This window comes from Thunnus maccoyii, chromosome 7 (genome assembly GCF_910596095.1).
Source record: "Thunnus maccoyii chromosome 7, fThuMac1.1, whole genome shotgun sequence".
Lineage (NCBI taxonomy): Eukaryota > Metazoa > Chordata > Actinopteri > Scombriformes > Scombridae > Thunnus > Thunnus maccoyii.
Genome location: NC_056539.1, coordinates 34,809,699 through 34,830,292, shown reverse-complemented (window position 1 = coordinate 34,830,292; position 20,594 = coordinate 34,809,699). Strand labels below are relative to the sequence as shown.

The 20,594-nt window shown below is 43.1% G+C and overlaps 1 protein-coding gene across 6 annotated transcripts in view; it reads right to left on the bottom strand.

Annotated features, from left to right (window-relative positions):
- ptbp1b (polypyrimidine tract binding protein 1b) overlaps positions 1 to 19,006 on the bottom strand; it is a 35,446-nt gene extending 16,440 nt beyond the window's left edge. For 2 of the 6 annotated variants that reach the window (XM_042416122.1, XM_042416124.1), the window contains exons 1-10: positions 18,936 to 18,958; positions 13,133 to 13,166; positions 12,867 to 13,002; positions 7,959 to 8,107; positions 3,123 to 3,183; positions 2,511 to 2,683; positions 2,174 to 2,320; positions 1,890 to 2,018; positions 1,301 to 1,411; positions 984 to 1,161 (exon numbers count right to left, since the gene is read on the bottom strand). In XM_042416122.1, the coding sequence (XP_042272056.1) occupies positions 984 to 1,161; positions 1,301 to 1,411; positions 1,890 to 2,018; positions 2,174 to 2,320; positions 2,511 to 2,683; positions 3,123 to 3,183; positions 7,959 to 8,107; positions 12,867 to 13,002; positions 13,133 to 13,166; positions 18,936 to 18,943 (1,126 nt within the window). In that variant the 5' untranslated portion in view covers positions 18,944 to 18,958. Of the gene's footprint in view, positions 1 to 983; positions 1,162 to 1,300; positions 1,412 to 1,889; positions 2,019 to 2,173; positions 2,321 to 2,510; positions 2,684 to 3,122; positions 3,184 to 7,958; positions 8,108 to 12,866; positions 13,003 to 13,132; positions 13,167 to 18,935 lie in introns of those variants that run through there. The other 4 variants (XM_042416123.1, XM_042416125.1, XM_042416126.1 and 1 more) reach the window with 4 other exon arrangements.
- Positions 19,007 to 20,594: the final 1,588 nt, after the last annotated feature.

Here is a 20,594-nt window from a genome sequence, read left to right as displayed (position 1 = left end):
CTGAGGTTGCGGTGGTGTTACGGTTGTATTCTGAGGTCGCGGTGGTGTTACGGTTGTATTCTGAGGTGGCGGTGGTGTTACGGTTGTATTCTGAGGTTGCGGTGGTGTTACGGTTGTATTCTGAGGTGGAGGTGGTGTTACGGTTGTATTCTGAGGTGGAGGTGGTGTTACGGTTGTATTCTGAGGTGGAGGTGGTGTTATGGTTGTATTCTGAGGTCGCGGTGGTGTTACGGTTGTATTCTGAGGTGGAGGTGGTGTTACGATTGTATTCTGAGGTGGAGGTGGTGTTACGGTTGTATTCTGAGGTGGAGGTGGTGTTACGGTTGTATTCTGAGGTCGCGGTGGTGTTACGGTTGTATTCTGAGGTTGCGGTGGTGTTACGGTTGTATTCTGAGGTGGAGGTGGTGTTACGGTTGTATTCTGAGGTGGAGGTGGTGTTACGGTTGTATTCTGAGGTGGAGGTGGTGTTATGGTTGTATTCTGAGGTCGCGGTGGTGTTACGGTTGTATTCTGAGGTGGAGGTGGTGTTACGGTTGTATTCTGAGGTGGAGGTGGTGTTATGGTTGTATTCTGAGGTCGCGGTGGTGTTACGGTTGTATTCTGAGGTGGAGGTGGTGTTACGGTTGTATTCTGAGGTGGAGGTGGTGTTACGGTTGTATTCTGAGGTGGAGGTGGTGTTACGGTTGTATTCTGAGGTCGCGGTGGCGTTACGGTTGTATTCTGAGGTGGAGGTGGTGTTACGGTTGTATTCTGAGGTTGCGGTGGTGTTATGGTTGTATTCTGAGGTTGCGGTGGTGTTACGGTTGTATTCTGAGGTGGAGGTGGTGTTACGGTTGTATTCTGAGGTTGCGGTGGTGTTATGGTTGTATTCTGAGGTTGCGGTGGTGTTACGGTTGTATTCTGAGGTTGCGGCGGTGTTACGGTTGTATTCTGAGGTTGCGGCGGTTGTGCTACTAGTGTTTCTCTGGTTACGAGGGTCTTACTGAAGGCTGTAGCCATGGCCGGGTGCTCCATGACGGGCTGGCTGTCTCCGCTGGGCAGGTCTGGTCTGGTGAAGTCGCGGCTCTTTTCGTTGTTGTACTTAACGTTGAGGCTGGTGAGTTTGGAGAAGCTGATCCTCAGAGTGCAGCAGCCGTTATAGATGTTCTGTCCATCCAGAGACTGAAACATCCATCAGTACTAGTTATTAATGACAGGAAACAGCTCTCTACTCTTTATAATTACAACATTCTACAGACGTGTTCTCTAACGTTGAAGTATTTTTCTGTTGGCGGTGTGACCAGCAGGGGGCGATACTCACCAGTTTAGCTGCCTGTGCGGACGCACCGTCGCGGTATTGCAGCAGAGCCTGGAACTGACTGTTCTTGGTGAAGACTATGATCCTCAGCACAGTGCCGAACCTCGAGAAGATCTGAAGACAAGACGGCATCAGAGTTTAATGGATCAGACTATTAGAGTCAGGTTTATTTGAAAGCGAGACGGTTTTCTCCTGACTAGTAACATGATTGGTTTGTCCCACGTCCACCCACAAAGGATCCATGAATAAAACCGTACAAAGAAGCAAAAGAAACAGTGATGGAACCCCGATGTTAGAAAAAGTACAGAACAAAGACACACCGCTCAGATTATTATCGGGTTTTGTAATTAAAGACCTGAATCTGTGTAAATGGTAAAAAATGTTCATCACAAAAAAGAAAACCAAAAAGAGTCCTAGACATTCTTCCACAAACAAGAATGATCAGTTCAGAATAATCTCACTCTTCTAAACACAAACTAACTATTGATTAATGTTCAGATCTTATCCACGTTATTTCCAGTCTCACGTACATGAATCATGTTGGAATGTGTTTAGCTTAGTTAGCCTGGCTCCGTCTAAAGCTCACTGTTACCTGGCAGAGGTCGTCCAGGTTAACGGGGTAGACCAGGTTCTCCACCACCACTCGTAGCACTGTACTTGGAGCCGCTGCAGCCGGGTCTACATGGGACACACTGAGGGCCCGAAGAGCCGCCTGGGCCCTCTGATCAGGGGAGGGAGAGGACAAACAGCTTATTCAAAGAATCTGGAATCGGTGAGCTGTTTGCACTAACAAGAAAGTCTTCATCTGTTTTTAAAGACATGCTAACACATGCTAACAGTGGCTAGCAAATGCTAACAGTAACAGTGAGGAGTTACCTCCTGGTTTGGGGAGTTGTCGGTCTTCAGCTCCTTGTGGTTGGAGAACTGAACGTAAACAGGGTGGTTCCTGATGAAGGGCATCACTGTGGAGTAATAACCCACCATGTTCTGAGCTGCTTCCTCCGAGTTCATCTCTAAGAAGGCCTGAGAGGACAGCATGACGGACACGGGATACAGTTCAGAGCAGGACGACATGAGAGGATGGGACAGTTTTACAGCACAAACAGAACGTGTTTCATCTTTTTCATCGTCTCTGGATTGAGGACAGTCCTGTACACCAACACATGTTACCAGCTTCCACTATGTGATGTCATACAGGTGTGTGTGCAGTCACCTGGTTCTTGGCTTTGAGCATCAGCAGGTTGGTGGCGTCTCCGAAGGGCAGGCCGAGGCTGATGACCTCGGTCTCGGTGACGTCGTTGGGAAGCTTGCGGATGTGGATGACTCTGGACGGCGCCCCGGGACCTCTTATGTCACCTTTGAACTTCTTGCTGTCGTTGCCATTGGCTACAGAGGAAACAGCAGCAGCATCATGAGGACCGCTTCACCATGGAGAAAATGATGCTCCCTTGTAAAAATACTTTTCTTTAACTAATTCAGAAACGCCACGTTTCAAGCCAAAACTGGCTCTTCATCACATACAGCGGCGTCTGAATCTCACACTGATAACTGATGACCATCAAAACCAAATATCACATCAGTTTATTACAACTACAGCTCCATGTGGACTGGATCAGTGTCTGTAGAGGCTGAGTTAATCATTATCTGCTGGTCATGTGTATGTGGATCCATATTTGTTGACATTTAGTCAAATAGTCTCCATTAAAAGTCCTGTGAATCAGCTGTTAAAAATGTTCTCATGGAGTTTACTGGTAATGACATCAGAGATAATGATATTCTCAGGAAGTTTCACACTGAATGATAAACGTGTTTCATATGGACTGACCTGTGGTGCTCATGATATACGGGCCGTTGGAGACGCTGGAGAAAAGCTCGTCAGATCCTCTCTGAAACAAACACAACGACAGATTTACCTCCACTGACTGACACGCTTTTACAAATTATAGTTTATTTGCAGAGAAATATAGAAATAAAACTGCATCTTATTAAGCCAACAACTGAAGGGAAATGAGTTTCTTCACCTCAGTTTACTCTGAAATACTTTTAAAAACAATAAAACATGAATCCTGTGCAGCTCAGACTGAAACACAGCAGCAACTAGTGATTATTATGATTATCAATGAATCTGCTAAATACTGTTGATAGATATTAAAGTTAATATCTTATAAGACAAAATAAAGCAGAAAATCTTCATATTTCTGAGGCTGGAATCACATTTCTGTGAAATATAACTTAAATACTAACAGGAAACGGTGAAGTTATTTCCCAAATGCTGCTACTAAGTGTCACTAAAAACACATTTTACTGTCAGCGAGGGCTGCTGACTTATTTTCATTATTGATTAACCTGCTGATTAATTTCTCAATAACAGATTCACTGTTTTGTCAATAAAATGTCAGAAAAAAGTAAGAACATAAAACTTCCACAGACGGATGAGATGTGTTAAAACCATCGACATCCCCCCCCCCCCCCCCACTCTCTCACACACACACACACACACACACACACACACACACCCCCAACCCCCCAGCAGGCAGCCGGCTGACTCTACTTCCTGTTCTGTGGGGCTCAATGAACAGCAGATGTAGATAAACAGGCTGAGCTTCACTTCATTCAGCAGACAGTCAGAGACTCAGACAGTCTGACACTTCAGTCACATGACACGATGACATCATGACATCATGGACGCATTATGAGACAAAGACTACTCATGAGCTTTGCAGCTTTACAGCCGTTTCACATCCATTTTGGATGTTTCGGGAATCTTTGTTATGGTTTTCCAGCACAACAGCACAACAGCCTCAATAATAAACATAATATAATAAATAATTAACAAAAAATACAATTATCACCTTCCTAACAACGTCAACAAAAATGTTTTCTAAGCTTTGTGAAAGTAGAGTTGATGGTGGAGTGCTTTGGGTTGTACAGGTGTTCCTAATAAAGTGAACGTTAGACAGCAGCAGATCAGAAACAGGAAGCTTCTTCCTGAAATATGAGCTCATAGAAAACAAATCAGAAATGAAGACCGAGGCGTTATTCATTTATTTATTGTTATACATTTTCTTATGGTTATGTTGCTATAAATGTATTTATCATTATTATTATTAGTGTATTAGTGTGAGTGTGGTCTCAGAGGAGACAGTCAGATCATGTTTGTGCAGGTGGAACCTGATGCTGTTGGTCCTCAACAAAGCAGCTCAGATCTTCTTACTGATCCTCACATGAATAATGGAGCAGAAACCTGAGTGCTGCTCTCTGCCTCTCCAGCTCCGTCTGTCTGTATCTGTGTATCTGTATATATCTGTCTGTACTGTATATGTATGTATCTGTCTGTACTGTATCTGTATCTATCTGTACTGTGTCTGTATGTATCTGTCTGTACTGTGTCTGTATGTATCTATCTGTACTGTATCTGTATGTATCTATCTGTACTGTATCTGTATGTATCTGTCTGTATCTATCTGTATGTATCTATCTGTACTGTATCTGTCTGTACTGTATCTGTCTGTATCTATCTGTATGTATCTATCTGTACTGTATCTGTCTGTACTGTATCTGTCTGTATCTATCTGTATGTATCTATCTGTACTGTATCTGTATGTGTCTGTCTGTACTGTATCTGTATGTATCTGTCTGTACTGTATCTGTCTGTATCTGTCTGTACTGTATCTGTATGTATCTGTCTGTACTGTATCTGTATGTATCTATCTGTACTGTATCTGTATGTATCTGTCTGTACTGTATCTGTATGTACTGTATCTGTCTGTATCTGTCTGTACTGTATCTGTATGTACTGTATCTGTCTGTGTCTGTCTGTACTGTATCTGTATGTATCTGTCTGTACTGTATCTGTCTGTACTGTATCTGTCTGTATCTGTCTGTACTGTATCTGTATGTATCTATCTGTACTGTATCTGTATGTATCTATCTGTACTGTATCTGTCTGTATCTATCTGTATGTATCTATCTGTACTGTGTCTGTATGTATCTGTCTGTACTGTGTCTGTATGTATCTATCTGTACTGTGTCTGTATGTATCTGTCTGTACTGTATCTGTATGTATCTGTCTGTACTGTATCTGTCTGTATCTATCTGTACTGTATCTGTATGTATCTATCTGTACTGTGTCTGTATGTATCTGTCTGTACTGTGTCTGTATGTATCTGTCTGTACTGTATCTGTATGTATCTATCTGTACTGTATCTGTATGTATCTGTCTGTACTGTGTCTGTATGTATCTATCTGTACTGTGTCTGTATGTATCTGTCTGTACTGTATCTGTATGTATCTGTCTGTACTGTATCTGTATGTATCTATCTGTACTGTGTCTGTATGTATCTGTCTGTACTGTATCTGTGTCTGTATCTGTCCGTATCTGTCTGTACTGTATCTGTCTCTGTATTGTATCTGTGTCTTTACTGTATCTATGTCTGTACTGTATCTGTATCTGTATGTGTATGTATCCGTCTGTACTGTATCTGTATCTGTCTGTACTGTATCTGTGTATGTATGTATCTGTGTCTGTGCTGTATCTGTCTGTACTGTATCTGTCTGTAATGTATCTGTATCTGTCTGTACTGTATCTGTATGTATCTAACTGTACTGTATCTGTGTCTGTATCTGTTTATCTGTATGTATCTGCCTGTATCTGTGTATCTGTACTGTATCTGAACATCTGTCTGTACTGTATCTGTGTCTGTATCTGTATGTATCTGTCTGTGCTGTATCTGTGTCTGTATCTGTCTCTGTATTGTATCTGTGTCTGTATCTGTACTGTCTGTACTGTATCTGTCTGTATCTGTGTATCTGTCTCTGTACTGTCTGTACTGTATCTGTGTTTCTGTATGTATCTGTCTGTACTGTATCTGTGTTTCTGTATGTATCTGTCTGTACTGTATCTGTATGTATCTGTCTGTACTGTATCTGTGTCTGTACTGTGTCTATATCGTTATGTATCTGTGTCTGTACTGTGTCTGTGTATGTGTCTGTATCTGTCCTGCGTCTGTACTGTGCATGTGTCTGTATCTGTGTCTGTACTGTGTCTGTATTCATGTCTGTTAGCTGTGTCTGATAGCTGCTGACTGCTGGTTCAGTACAGACACTCTCAGCTCTGCAGATCAACAGACAAACATGATTATTGAGGATGTGCAGGTTCTTCTTCTCTTCGCTGTGATGAAGTCGTTTCTTCATCATTACTACTCATCACTTCCTGTCAGCAGGTGTTTAAGACTCCTGCTGCTCAGGAGTTTCAGCATATTCTACTTTATACTTCAAGCCCTCATATTCAGCATTAATAAACACTTAATACATGTCTTATAACACTATGTGCACTAGTGACTCACTTTCTATTTACAGTTCACAAATAAACAGACTAATCAATCACTTATTACTGGAAACTTTATTCTGCATATATTGGAATTGTTTGTCTTTATGTTTACATGTTTGTCTTTATGTTTACATGTTTGTCTGTTTACATGTTTGTATATTTACATATTTGTATGTTTACACATTTGTTTACATGTTGGTATGTTTACATGTTTGTCTATGTATGTTTACACGTTTGTCTGCGTTTACATGTTTGTCTTTATGTTTACATGTTTGTATGTATGTTTACATGTTTGTATGTTTACATGTTTGTATGTTTACATATTTGTCTGCGTTTACATGTTTGTCTTCATGTTTACATGTCTATGTTTACATGTTTGTATGTTTACATGTTTGTCTTTATGTTTACATGTTTGTATGTATGTTTACATGTTTGTCTTTATGTTTACATGTTTGTCTTTATGTTTACATGTTTGTCTTCATGTTTACATGTCTGTATGTTTACATGTTTGTCTTTATGTTTACATGTTTGTCTTCATGTTTACATGTTTGTATGTTTACATGTTTGTCTTCATGTTTACATGTTTGTTTGTATGTTTACATGTTTGTTTGTATGTTTACATGTTTGTCTTTATGTTTACATGTTTGTCTGTATGTTTACATGTTTGTCTTTATGTTTACATGTCTGTCTGTATGTTTACATGTTTGTCTTTATGTTTACATGTTTGTCTTTATGTTTACATGTTTGTCTTTATGTTTACATGTTTGTATGTTTACATGTTTGTCTTTATGTTTACATGTTTGTATGTATGTTTACATGTTTGTCTTTATGTTTACATGTCTGTATGTTTACATGTTTGTCTGCATGTTTACATGTTTGCATGTTTACATGTTACATTTATTCGTCAAGTATTTTTTAGCTAAATGCAGTAAGTTGCTGCTTTCAGCTTGTCAGATGAGATTTGATGTTTTTTGTTTCTTAATGTTGGTAAACTGAACTCTGAACGACATTTAATGACATCACCTGGTGCTGTAGCGTGTTGTGATGAGGAAATGATCAACAGATAATAATCAATAATGACAATAAGCTTTAGTTGCAGCCCTGCTGTTCAGCCAGTGTTTAGCTCCCAGCTCGCTGCACGTTCAGAGCTGCAGTATTGATCACTTCATCGATAGAACACAACTGATTGATTGTTAGTTTCAACCTCTCAAACGTGAGAATCTGTTTTTCTTTGTCTTAAACAGTAAACAGAATGTTTGGTTCTGAACTGAAGACGTCGTCTTGGAACATTTTATAGAAACAATGGAAAGATGAATCAATAATGAACATAACTGTTTTTAGATCCTGCTGTGAGTTTCTGACGTGTGGAAAAGTCCAGTTAGAGTTGCAGACTTGTCCAGACAGGAACCAGCGGGGTGAAACAGTGAACTGCTCCTTTAGCAGAGCCGCTCTGAGCTTCAGTTTGGTTTCAGATGACTCGCCTGAGGCCAGAGGAGGAAACAGGAGAGCTGATCATCAGAGGACTCCCCCTCCTCCCCCCTCCTCCTCCCAGCAGCCATTGCTCCCTGTCACTTCCTGCTCTCAGATCTCGGCTCTCCGGCCTTCATGTGGTTTTGGCTCAGATTCTGGTTTTGGTCCTAAAAGCAGCAGCAGCAGCAGGAGAGCGGCCGCGGTCAGCGCTCGGCTGCCGGACGCATACCGAACATGATTACTGAGGAGAGAGCTGAGGAATGTGAGCAAAGGCTGCTGGGAAAACAGGCGACGCCACACACACGTTCACACTGCTGCAGTTTCTCTTCATACTTTCACATCTTTTTGTAAAAACCTGCAGTGACGCACGAAAAACCTGAACTGTAGAAGACCAGAGGAAGAATTTAAAACATTTACTGAAGTAAAAATACTCAAACTGCATCACATCACAATAAAAACACACAAATATCAACCTGCAGCTCAGAGACTCACATCACATCAGTCTATAAAACCCGTTTCCAACGTTTTCATTGAGCAGCTGCAGGATGAACGAATGAATCTGCAGCTTCACAGACACAAGACAGCACGTCAACATCCGTCTCCATATCACCATCGTATCACCATCATATCACCATCACATGTAAACTCTTAGAAGGTCATCACATTAACGGCCAACTGTGTCCCACTGTTACAGCAGTCTCATGTGCACATCTACTGTGTGATATACGGTAATACAGCGGCGACGCAGGACGCCACGTGATACACTGGAGAACCTGCATTCTCTCAGCGTTCTCTCAGCGTTCTCTCAACGTTCTCTCAGCGTTCTCTCAGCGTTCTCTAGGTGTTCTGTCAGTGTTCTGTCAGTGTTCTCTCAGCGTTCCCTCAACGTTCTCTCAACGTTCTCTCGGTGTTCTCCCGTTCTCCTCTCAACGTTCTCTCAGTGTTTTGTCAGCGTTCCCTCAACGTTCTCTCGGTGTTTTGTCAGCGTTCCCTCAACGTTCTCTCGGTGTTTTGTCAGCGTTCCCTCAACGTTCTCTCGGTGTTCTCTCAGCATTCCCTCAACGTTCTCTCAGTGTTCCCTCAACGTTCCCTCAACGTTCTTTCAGCGTTCTCTCAGTGTTCCCTCAACGTTCTGTCAGCGTTCCCTCAACGTTCTTTCATCGTTCCCTCAACGTTCTCTCTGTGTTCTCTCAGCGTTCCCTCAGCGTTCTCTCAGCGTTCCCTCAGCGTTCTCTCAACGTTCCCTCAACGTTCTTTCGGCGTTCTCTCAGTGTTCCCTCAACGTTCTTTCGGCGTTCTCTCAACGTTCCCTCAACGTTCTCTCTGTGTTCTCTCAACGTTCCCTCAGCATTCTCTCAGCGTTCTCTCAGTGTTCCCTCAACGTTCTGTCAGCATTCCCTCAGCGTTCTCTCAGCGTTCCCTCAGCGTTCTCTCAGCGTTCCCTCAGTGTTCTCTCAGCGTTCCCTCAGTGTTCTCTCAGCGTTCCCTCAGTGTTCCCTCAGCGTTCCCTCAGCGTTCCCTCAGCGTTCCCTCAGTGTTCCCTCAACGTTCTCTCAGTGTTCCCTCAACGTTCCCTCAACGTTCTTTCAGCGTTCTCTCAGTGTTCCCTCAACGTTCTGTCAGCGTTCCCTCAACGTTCTTTCATCGTTCCCTCAACGTTCTTTCATCGTTCCCTCAACGTTCTCTCTGTGTTCTCTCAGCGTTCTCTCAACGTTCCCTCAACGTTCTTTCGGCGTTCTCTCAGTGTTCCCTCAACGTTCTTTCGGCGTTCTCTCAGTGTTCCCTCAACGTTCTGTCAGCATTCCCTCAGCGTTCCCTCAACGTTCTGTCAGCATTCTCTCAGTGTTCCCTCAACGTTCTGTCAGCATTCCCTCAGCGTTCCCTCAACGTTCTGTCAGCATTCTCTCAGCGTTCCCTCAGTGTTCCCTCAGCGTTCCCTCAGTGTTCTCTCAGCGTTCCCTCAACGTTCCCTCAGTGTTCCCTCAGTGTTCTCTCAGCGTTCCCTCAACGTTCTGTCAGCATTCTCTCAGCGTTCCCTCAGTGTTCCCTCAGCGTTCCCTCAGTGTTCTCTCAGCGTTCCCTCAGCGTTCTGTCAGCATTCTCTCAGCGTTCCCTCAGCGTTCCCTCAGTGTTCCCTCAGCGTTCCCTCAGCGTTCCCTCAGCGTTCTCCAGACACCCGGCTGCTAGACATCAGCATCAGTAAACTGCAGCTTCGCTGCTTCTTCCACTGTGGTGAGAAACTACCAGGATTCTGATCTTCAGGTGATTCTTCGGTGATCTAAACATACTGATGAATATTAAATTCCATCTCTGCTGAGTCTGTTCCGCTAGACGCCACTAGACGCCACGTACTGGTCCCAGTAAATCTACTTTTCATCCAAACTGCTGCTCTCCTTCATGCTGCCACTAAAATCATTATGATCCAGATTGTAGCAGCTAGCAGAGACAACAGAGGACCGAGTGTCTCCTCTGAACCTCCTGACTAGCTGTTGTTAGCTGAGCATCATCTGTTCTGTCTTTAATCCTGTTACCTTCATGAAAGAGCTGCACTGAGTCTCCATATTTAAATAAGTGCAGAGATATTTCTCACATAACTGAGGAGCAAAAATAAACATCAGGCTCATTTCAGACGGAGCACGTGGATGTTAATTATTACCTCCTGCCTCCAGGTGTAAAGCAGCAGCTGATCAGCTGATCATGTTGCTCAACTCTTATTTTAATAAGATGGCTGATAGTTTTAACTGGAGCTGTAACTAACCATTATTTTCATCATCTTGTCTATAAAATGTCAGAAAATAGTAAAACCTGTCTGTTATACTGTCAGTCAGTTTACTGTCAGCTTCTCTATAGTGGTGAAACAGTCCTCAGATCACTTTATAAATAAAACTGAATTGAATATGTGACTAAAACTGTTATTTGCCAATTAATTTCTAGCACTAATTAATCTCTCATTTAAAAACAGCTCCAGGTTCCTTTTCAGCACTTTGACAGAGTCATAACTCTATTGATCATGTATTGATCATGTATTGATCATGTATTGATCATGTATTGATTATGTATTCCTACAGCTGTCAGTAGTGACGACTTCATGAGCTTCTTTAATGATTAATTAACCACCTCCTGCCCTCAACAGGCACCGATTTATCCACAAACACCTTAGAAAGAGCTGATAAACCTGACATATATTTAAACTGTTTCTCTCCAGTCAACCTTCCTGAACTAACAATGATTTGTTCAGCTAAACCATCAACCTGTCTCTTAGACTCCATCCCAACTAGGCTGCTTAAGGAAGTCTTAACCTTAGTGAGCACTTCTTTACTAGATATGATCAATCTGTCTTTAGTAACAGGCTATGTATCACAGACCTTTAAAGTAGCTGTAATTAAACCTCTTCTTAAGAAGCCTACTCTTGATTCAGGTGTTTTAGCCAATTATAGACCTATATCTAACCTTCCATTTCTCTCTAAGATCCTTGAGAAAGCAGTCTCTAATCAGTTATGTGACTTTCTACATAACAATAGTTTATTTGTGGGTTTTCAGTCAGGATTTAGAGGCATCATAGCACAGAGACATCAGACAAAGGACTCCTCTCTGGATCAGCCTTTAGTGATGCTGCTATAGGCCTAGACTGCCGGGGGACTTCCCATGATGCTTCTCTGTATCTCCCTCTTTCTTTCTGTCTCAACCCAGCCGGTGGAGGCAGACGGCGTCCACCTAGAGTCGGTTCTGCTGGAGGTTTCTTCCTGTTAAAGGAGTTTTTCCTGCTGCTGATGGAGGAATGTCGGGTCTCTGTAGATTAAAGACTGCGGTCTAGACCTGCTGTATGTGGAAACAGACCTGAGACGACCTCTGCTGGGATAATGTACTGAGGTGTGACGAGACACAAACAGCAGGAGCTTCATTCATATGAAGCAGCGCAAACGGAGTCGCTGGTATTTGGTGGAAATATGACGTCTGAGAACCAGAAAGAGTTTCTGACACGTCGTCACCGTACAGCAGCAACGATTCGTCAGTTCATCCATGAGTTGATCAATATAAAAAGATAACCAGCAACTACTCTGATAAATGATTCATCAAGTCTTTTTTTGCCAAATATTTGATGGTTTGGTGAAAATAATCATCAGTTGCAGCTTCAGAGTTTTGGTCTGTTGGTCAGATGAAGTAAGACGTTTACTGCCGTCACCTTCAACCTCAATCTATTATTGATTAATCGATCAGCTCTACTGTTTACCTTCATTAAACATACACACCAGTACACACACCAGTACACACACCAGTACACACACCAGTACACACATCAGACTGGTCGGATTTAACTCATCTGCATCATTTTCTGCATCACAGATACACATTCACACCTGAAGCTGCCCAGTACAACCAGTCTGACCAGCTGCCACTGGGCAGCTCCACTGGGGCAGCTGGGGTTAAGGGCCCCTCGGTGGTGGGAACGAGGGAGGAGCCGGTCGGGAGCTCGCCTCTCTAACCTCTAGACCACCTAACGATCAATACATTTAATTATAATTATAATGAACTCTTAAAAACACCAAACAGTCTGTTCCCTTCCACAGCAGTGGCCCTGTCGTGTCATTTTAACACTTTAGTGTTTAAAGTAGGAAGAACTGGGAGCACTGGCGGATCCCCAGTTTAACTCACTGGGAGTTGATTCTGGCAGACAGTAAACTGAACGCTGATGCCTGATGTGGACTCGATCAGCAGCAGTTTGGTCCTTTAACACCGTAATAAGTGTTTTTTGTTGACTAATGTGATTACCCTCAGAGTCGTTGTGGAATGTGACTAAAGAGCAAATGACTGTTGGAGCTTCCTGCCAGAGAACCGAGCGGCCGCAGACCCCGACACTAATTACACCAAAACCTTTGAATTGTTCCCAGATGGCAGCGCCTCCGTCCTGCGAGATGCAAATGAAAAGCAAAGTTCCTCAGTGACGTTCACAGCAGCAGCAAACAAACCAACAAGCCAGAAGAGGAAGAGGAGGAGGAGGAGGAGGAGGAGGAAGGAGGGAAAGCAGAGGTGCCTACCTTAGTACCAACTGTTAAATCTTGGTGGACACTGCTGTGAAGAAAAGACAGCCGTGTTAGAAGCAGCAGGGAGAGAAACTAAATTATTTAAATTAAAATAATGAGGTTAAAGAGATGCTGTGTGGCAGGATGAAGCCCAGAGAAACCCAGCAGAGAGGAGCAGTAACGCTTCCTAACGTCCAGAAAACCTCAGACAAACGTTAGTGAAGAACGACAAAGAAACGTCTTCAAACGTCTCGTTGTGTCCAAAAGCGTTCAGGAAGCTCAGAACAGCTGATAGAAGATCTCTTTTAATGTAAAGAATTACTAACAAGATTATTCAATTAATAATAATAACAATCAGTGTTTCCCCGAGGTTGACTGGTTTGGCCTGGCGGGGCGGGGGGGGGGGGGGGGGGGGGGGGGGGGGGGGGGGCGGTGGGCGGGTACATTCGTGTTGTGTGTCTGTTAAGGATACACAATATTATCTGCACGTCATCGGTATCGGCCGATAAAAGCTCTAAAATGAAATATCAGCATCGGTCATTTCTGCCGATTATGAGCAGCCGATATGTCTTCTTCTCCACCGCCGCCGCCGCCGCCCGACTGCTTCTCTCCGCCGACTGCTTCCTGCCGATGGTGGACGGAGCTGCTACGTTTGGCTGCACAGATAGGAAACACCTCAGCTGACAGGATGTATCACTCCGTTTAGAAAAAGAAAAACTTCTTCTTCTTGGTTTATAACGGCGGTTGTCAACCAGTGTATCAGGTGCATTAGCGCCACCTTCTGGTCCGGAGTGTGAACCAGAGATTAAATCCTCCACATTAATCCTGTCTGTCTAATAAACTCAATGAAAACTCTACTGCTGCTCCCACTCAGCAGGTTCATTAAAGTTTTAATGCTGAGCTCCTGAACTCCAGTCTTCCTCAGTTCTTCCTTCATATATTGTCTTTATTGATCATATTTAGTACAATCTATGCTGCAGGTATAATAGTCTCCTCAGCCAGCTGGTAATAATATGTACATATATCAGTATCTGCAACAATGAGTTGGAAATATCTGCATATCAGATATCAGTATGTTGCATCCTGGTGTCTGTGGTTACTTGTAAAGGCTTCAGTTAGAGCTGCATGATGTGTACGTAGATGCAACGTAGATGCTAACTGCTAGCTGCTAAATTAGCCATCTTGAGTCACGACAGTCTCGTAAACCAGCGGTGGGCAAACAGCGGCCCGCGGACCAAATCCGGCTCCGCAGTGAACACGTTTGGCCTCCTGATCAAAGTTTTGATTTTCACAGTTTACATCAAAACTTTAACATCATTTTTCACAAATCTACACTAGAAAAGTGTAATAAATCTATTTTATTCTGAAATTAAAGAAACAAACAGAACATGTAGGCCACGCCTCTCCAGTTCCAGTCTGTCCACCCGCCACTTTACTGGATGGTCAGCTGACTGCGGATGGTCAGCTGACTGCGGATGGTAAACTGAAGAAGACTCCGTGCTGTGAGCGGTTTGTGTTTGTTAACGAGGTTTTATGGAGGATTGTAGTGAAACGTGTTCAGCCTGGTTGCTGACTGGTTGATGTATAGTGTTCATCTGTTAGTTCTGCTCTCAATCAATGGACCAGTTTTTAACTTTTCATGCATCACTAGAGCCAGGTGAGAACGTTCTCTCCTCTCATTGGTCGGATGTGTCTGAGGCGGGAGCGAGAACACAGTAAACAGGAAGAAGAAGAAGAAGAAGAAGCTTCTATCAAATATGAAGAAGGCGACATGCTCGGTTGTTAGTGCAGGAACTGAACTAGAGAAGAAACAATCACCAATTAATCAAAAAATAATCTGCAGATCAATCGATCAGGAAAATAATTGTTGGTTGCAGCAAATCAATGATGGACTGAACGTCACACTGATGCTGCTGCTCTGCTCCAATCAACAGCAGCGATGGAGGAAGAAGTACTGAGATCCTTTACTGCAGTAAAACTACCAACACATCCACGTAAAAATACTCCGTTACAAGTAAAAGTACATAAGTATTATGAGCTTGATGTAGTTAAAGTATTGCAGTAAAAGTACATAAGTATTATGAGCTTGATGTAGTTAAAGTATTGCAGTAAAAGTACATAAGTATTATGAGCTTGATGTAGTTAAAGTATTGCAGTAAAAGTACATAAGTATTATGAGCTTGATGTAGTTAAAGTATTGCAGTAAAAGTACATAAGTATTATGAGCTTGATGTAGTTAAAGTATTGCAGTAAAAGTAGTGGTTTGATCCCTCTGACTGATATATTATTATATATGACATCATTAGATTATTAATAGTGAAGTACTTCTGAAGTTCAGTAGTTGAGTAAAAAGCCAATAAGAGTTTTTTATCCAACCAGCTGATCAACGATCATCAACATGTAGAGAAGAGATATTACTGAGTTAATAGTGACTTTGCTGTGGTGAACATCACTGTTAGCGGTGAGAGTATTGATCAGATAAAGATGAAATCCCAACGTGCCGTCCTGCTGGTCAGAGGCTTCGCCCAGACTGAAACACCTGGATATCAACATGGTGACAGTAGTGCAGGACGACTATTAACATATTTACACAATGATTCTTGATCAACAATCATCAGAAATGTGGATTTAATGACTACAGCAGCTGGAACAGTCGATGACGTCACGTCACTGTGACACCAGCAGAGACGCTGAGCTGGAACAACATCAACAACATAAATAAACAGTCTGTGTGTTGTGTTCGGTGTTTGAGCTGCACAGCGCAGCAGAGGAGAGGCAGCAGACCAGCTGCAGCACGACTACGCTCACTAACGTTACTGTTGGTGCAATAAAACCTTCACATGTTCAACACCAGGAAGAGTAATTAGTTTATGTAACGCACAAAAGATGGACAGACTCCAAACAAACAACAACATTACCGTCAGAATGTGCTAACAAAATAAACGAAAGATGTTTTTCTATCATCACACGATATATATGACGTCATATCACACAGTCCCAGAACCCAAAACCAGTACAACACCAGTCTGAAACACCAGGAACACAAACTGGACCAGCTGATGTTCACGTCTGGTTCTGACCAGCAGCTTCATGCAGATGATTTATTCTGTCTGGTTTCTAAATGATCAGCTGTTACATTTATGACTTTGATGAAATATATTTATATTTCCTGGAGTCTCTGAAGGTCTTTGTGTCAGAGACGTTTGAGGACGTCGTCTGTTTTACTTCTAACGAGTTAAATCACGTCATTTTATCTCCAAGATGATTTTGTTGCATCTTTATTTGACAGATGAAAACTTGATGCTCCAGACTGTCAGATGTGATGATTTACTGGTTTTACTGGTTTTAAATGAAGCTTTAATATAACGTCTGACTGGATGAGTCGCTGAGTGATGAAGTTACACCATTGGTCGGCCAAATGCCGCCACTTCCTGTTTCTGTTTTAAACTCAAAGCCCTGAAAGTTTCAGCCTGTGGCCTCGGAGACATTCTGAGTCACTAAATGATCAATAATAATCAATAAATAGTGGGCAGATTATCTGTGATCACCTGTTATTGATTACTGTTAGACTGTTTATGAGTATTGATACAGTATCAGATCATAAACAGTCAACAAACAACAAGATCATATCAGCCGGGTGACTTATTGATCCAGCTCTATCAATCACTCATCAATATTTATAAACGGCTCCATGTGTTCTACAGTAAAACGTTTAATCTGCGACGTCGACGTTTACACACAGAAACAATCTGCTGTCATTTACCCAGAAGAAGAAGAAGAGCTGCGTTCAGAACGCAGTTCATAGAAATGTTTTATTGATCACGTGATTCTACACGTGATCGATCAGGTCTTCATCAATAAGGTACAAAACCGATGATGTCACAGAGATGTTGGATATATCGTATGGAGTTTGTCTGCACCGCCGACGTTTCTGTTCCGACAGAGTTTTGATCTTCATCGTCATCGTCGACGCTGAGCCACTAAACACGGAAACGCTTCTTCTTCTTCTTCTTCTTCTTCTGTTTCGGCCTCCGTCCAGACTAAAACCAGCTTTTCCAAAACGTCCTCCGGAGTGTAAATGTGGGAACGTCAGCTCGGTGTCGGAGCGTGTTTGAGGAAACGCCGTCGTATCGCTGACAGAACAGACGGCGGCAGCAGCGCCGCGTTTCATTGGAAGAAGAAGAAACACGACACTAATAATAATCTGGTCTGACAGCTTCAGTTATCGACCACCTTTCTCTGCTCAAACTGTTGCTGAAACAAACTAAATGTCAGGAAGTTGCCGCGGAAACGGAAACAGTAAACTGTTTCCTCTTCCCTGGTTTTGTGCGGCTGCTCGTCTGTCCTCTGCACATGTTCAGTAGAGCAGAACGACCTGTTGGGATGTTTTAATGTGACGGAGGAATCTGCAGAAATGTAGTGGGAGTTTCTCTGAAGGGAACTAACTAACAGATTCACACCAAAACACAGGAACTGTAAAGGAATCAGAGTGAAATAAAGTCTCACAGAGCAGAAACAGAGCAGCAGCTACGTACATGTGAGTGTTTGAATGAATGCTTTCAGACACTGAAGTGATGGTTAAAGTAAATGAAAAACCGGCCGGTCAGGCTGAAGCTGACTGTAAACCAGATGGAGGAAGACCCCTCGGGGCACGAATGAGTCCTGACGAAGCACAAGAAGCAAAAGTATTCAGGACAGGAACTCCGGCTGCAGCTCGCAGGATCGTTATGATCATCCGCATTTTAACAATAAAATGTGTTCAGAGAGAGACGGCAGCTGTTGAAACTAAACATGCTGACTGTCTGTCTACAACTACTAATCCACCAATAATAATGTAATCCATATTAAATCCACACGTCGGTTCCTCAACAGCTTCAACTTTGATCAGATCAGCCAGTCTGACACCTTCAAAACATTATATCACATTAAAACTCTGTGAAGGCCTGAACCCTCAGACATCTGAGCACCAGTTACTTCCGTTGGCTCTCATGCAAACACAGCTGAACTCCATTTCAAACACCGTCATTTAAAAACTGTCTCATCCACAAAACCACATTTACTGGAACATTACTGTCACACTAAGAACCAATAAATAACAATCACTCAGTTCAGCACACATGAAGCTGCACTAACTATAATAAAAACTTTCACTTTATCAGCTTCCTATGAGGCAAAAACAGCCAAACAAGAACATTAATGTTGTTTTCAGTGTAAATGACAGTTTAGCAGCATCTGAGCCGCAGTGAGTTCAGAGGGCGTCACAACTACATCCGTCATTTTCACAAACCAACATGGCTCTCACACTTTAAACCTGACCAGCTGGGATCCTTCTTCAACACGGCTCACATGAAGGTTTTAGTTTTAATGAGTCTAAACTTTTAAAGTGTCGGACTCTGAAGGCGCCGCGGCGGACCGGAGACACCGGAGACACCGGGAAGCTGCGCTGGAAGTTAACCAGGCTGCCCCGGAGATTCGTCCGGTAACTTATTCCAGAGTTCAGGTCACAGGTAAAAGCTTTTAAATCCCTACTTTAGTTTAAAACGTGTTTTCGCGGGTCAGCGAGGCCTCGGAGAGCCGCGGGTTGTGTTAGCGGAGTTCGGGAGCAGTTGGCCCGTTCCGAGGCTGCAGCTAACTCGGCTAGCTTAGCTTCCTGCTACCGCCGCAAACACAACTTTACCGACAGCGAAGCGAACAACAAGAACACCGGCTACTGGCGGGAAAAACGGCATTCAGTCACATATTCAAGTTATTGCTCTGAAATGCGGGTAAAACAGACAGAAAGTGAGTGTAATCAGGGAGCAGACGGTGGAGAACTCACCCGTCCATTGCACAACACGGAACTACAGAGCAACAGCTTCCAGCGGCCAACCGCCGCGGGTATAACCCGACAAAATGGCGTCCGGCGGGCGAGCTCCCTGATTGGACGGTTGGCAAACGTTGTAGGCGTTCCAGAGAGGAGACGGGCGTTGATTGGCTGGTTGGACTGAGAGCGCAACAACAAAGACCTGAGAGTCCAGCGATCCTAGATCTTCTATGAGGAGGATGGACCACTCTGCGGTGAAAAACCGACACATGTAAATGTGCGCGAGTGGGCGTTGTCCCGCCGAAACAATCACGAGTTCACATGTCGAGTCACACATGTTCACAGATACATTAAATCACTCTGTTTGAATAATAATGTGTTTCTGATATGGGTTTTCCATACAAAAACTCAGTTTAGTTAAAAATGATTAGTTAATTCTTAATTAAAACTGTCTTATGTGGTCCCTCCAACTGCGCTGGAGGTTTAACTGATCACATCCAGGCCTCCAACCTTCAGGACCATCACAGAGATCTTGGTGTCACTTTCGATCCAGCTCTGAAATTTGACAAACTCATTAACAGTGTTGTGACAGGTTGCTTTTTCTGGATAAGAAATATCACTGAACTTAAACCGTTCCTCTCATTTAATGACCTGAAGATTTCCTCTCACTGCTCTTCATCTGGCTGCTAGACTGCTAACTGGTACCAGCAGGAGAGACTGGTACCAGAGCAGCTGTAGGACGTACTATAAGTGAAAAGTAGAAGTATGTGATCCTTTAAAGTCTCTCTGTGACTTCTAGAGAATGATTCATAGTTTCAGGTTGTTTCAGGTTGTTTCAGGTTGTTTCAGGTTGTTTCAGACTGTTTCAGGCTGTTTCAGGTTGTTTCAGACTGTTTCAGGCTGTTTCATAGTTTCAGGTTGTTTCAGGTTGTTTCAGGTTGTTTCAGACTGTTTCAGGCTGTTTCAGGTTGTTTCAGACTGTTTCAGGCTGTTTCATAGTTTCAGGTTGTTTCAGGTTGTTTCAGGTTGTTTCAGGTTGTTTCAGGCTGTTTCAGACTGTTTCAGGCTGTTTCAGGTTGTTTCATAGTTTCAGGTTGTTTCAGGTTGTTTCAGGTTGTTTCAGACTGTTTCAGGCTGTTTCATAGTTTCAGGTTGTTTCAGGCTGTTTCAGGTTGTTTCAGGTTGTTTCAGGTTGTTTCAGGTTGTTTCAGGCTGTTTCAGACTGTTTCAGGCTGTTTCAGGTTGTTTCATAGTTTCAGGTTGTTTCAGGCTGTTTCAGGTTGTTTCAGACTGTTTCAGGCTGTTTCATAGTTTCAGGTTGTTTCAGGCTGTTTCAGGTTGTTTCATAGTTTCAGGTTGTTTCAGGTTGTTTCAGGCTGTTTCAGGTTGTTGCAGGCTGTTGCAGGCTGTTTAAGGCTGTTGCAGGCTGTTTCAGGCTGTTGGGGATTGAACCTGCGGGTGTTGAGGTGCAGTACGCTGCTCTGTGTGTCCGACTGCCTGCTGGTCTCAGTGTCCAGTTACACACTGATGAATAATAACAAGCTGCTGCTTTTCAGGAAATTACTTTGTGTTGGAAGATGATCACACATGAATAATTCACACACATACACACACACACACACACACACACACACACACACACACACACACACACACATACACACACACACACAC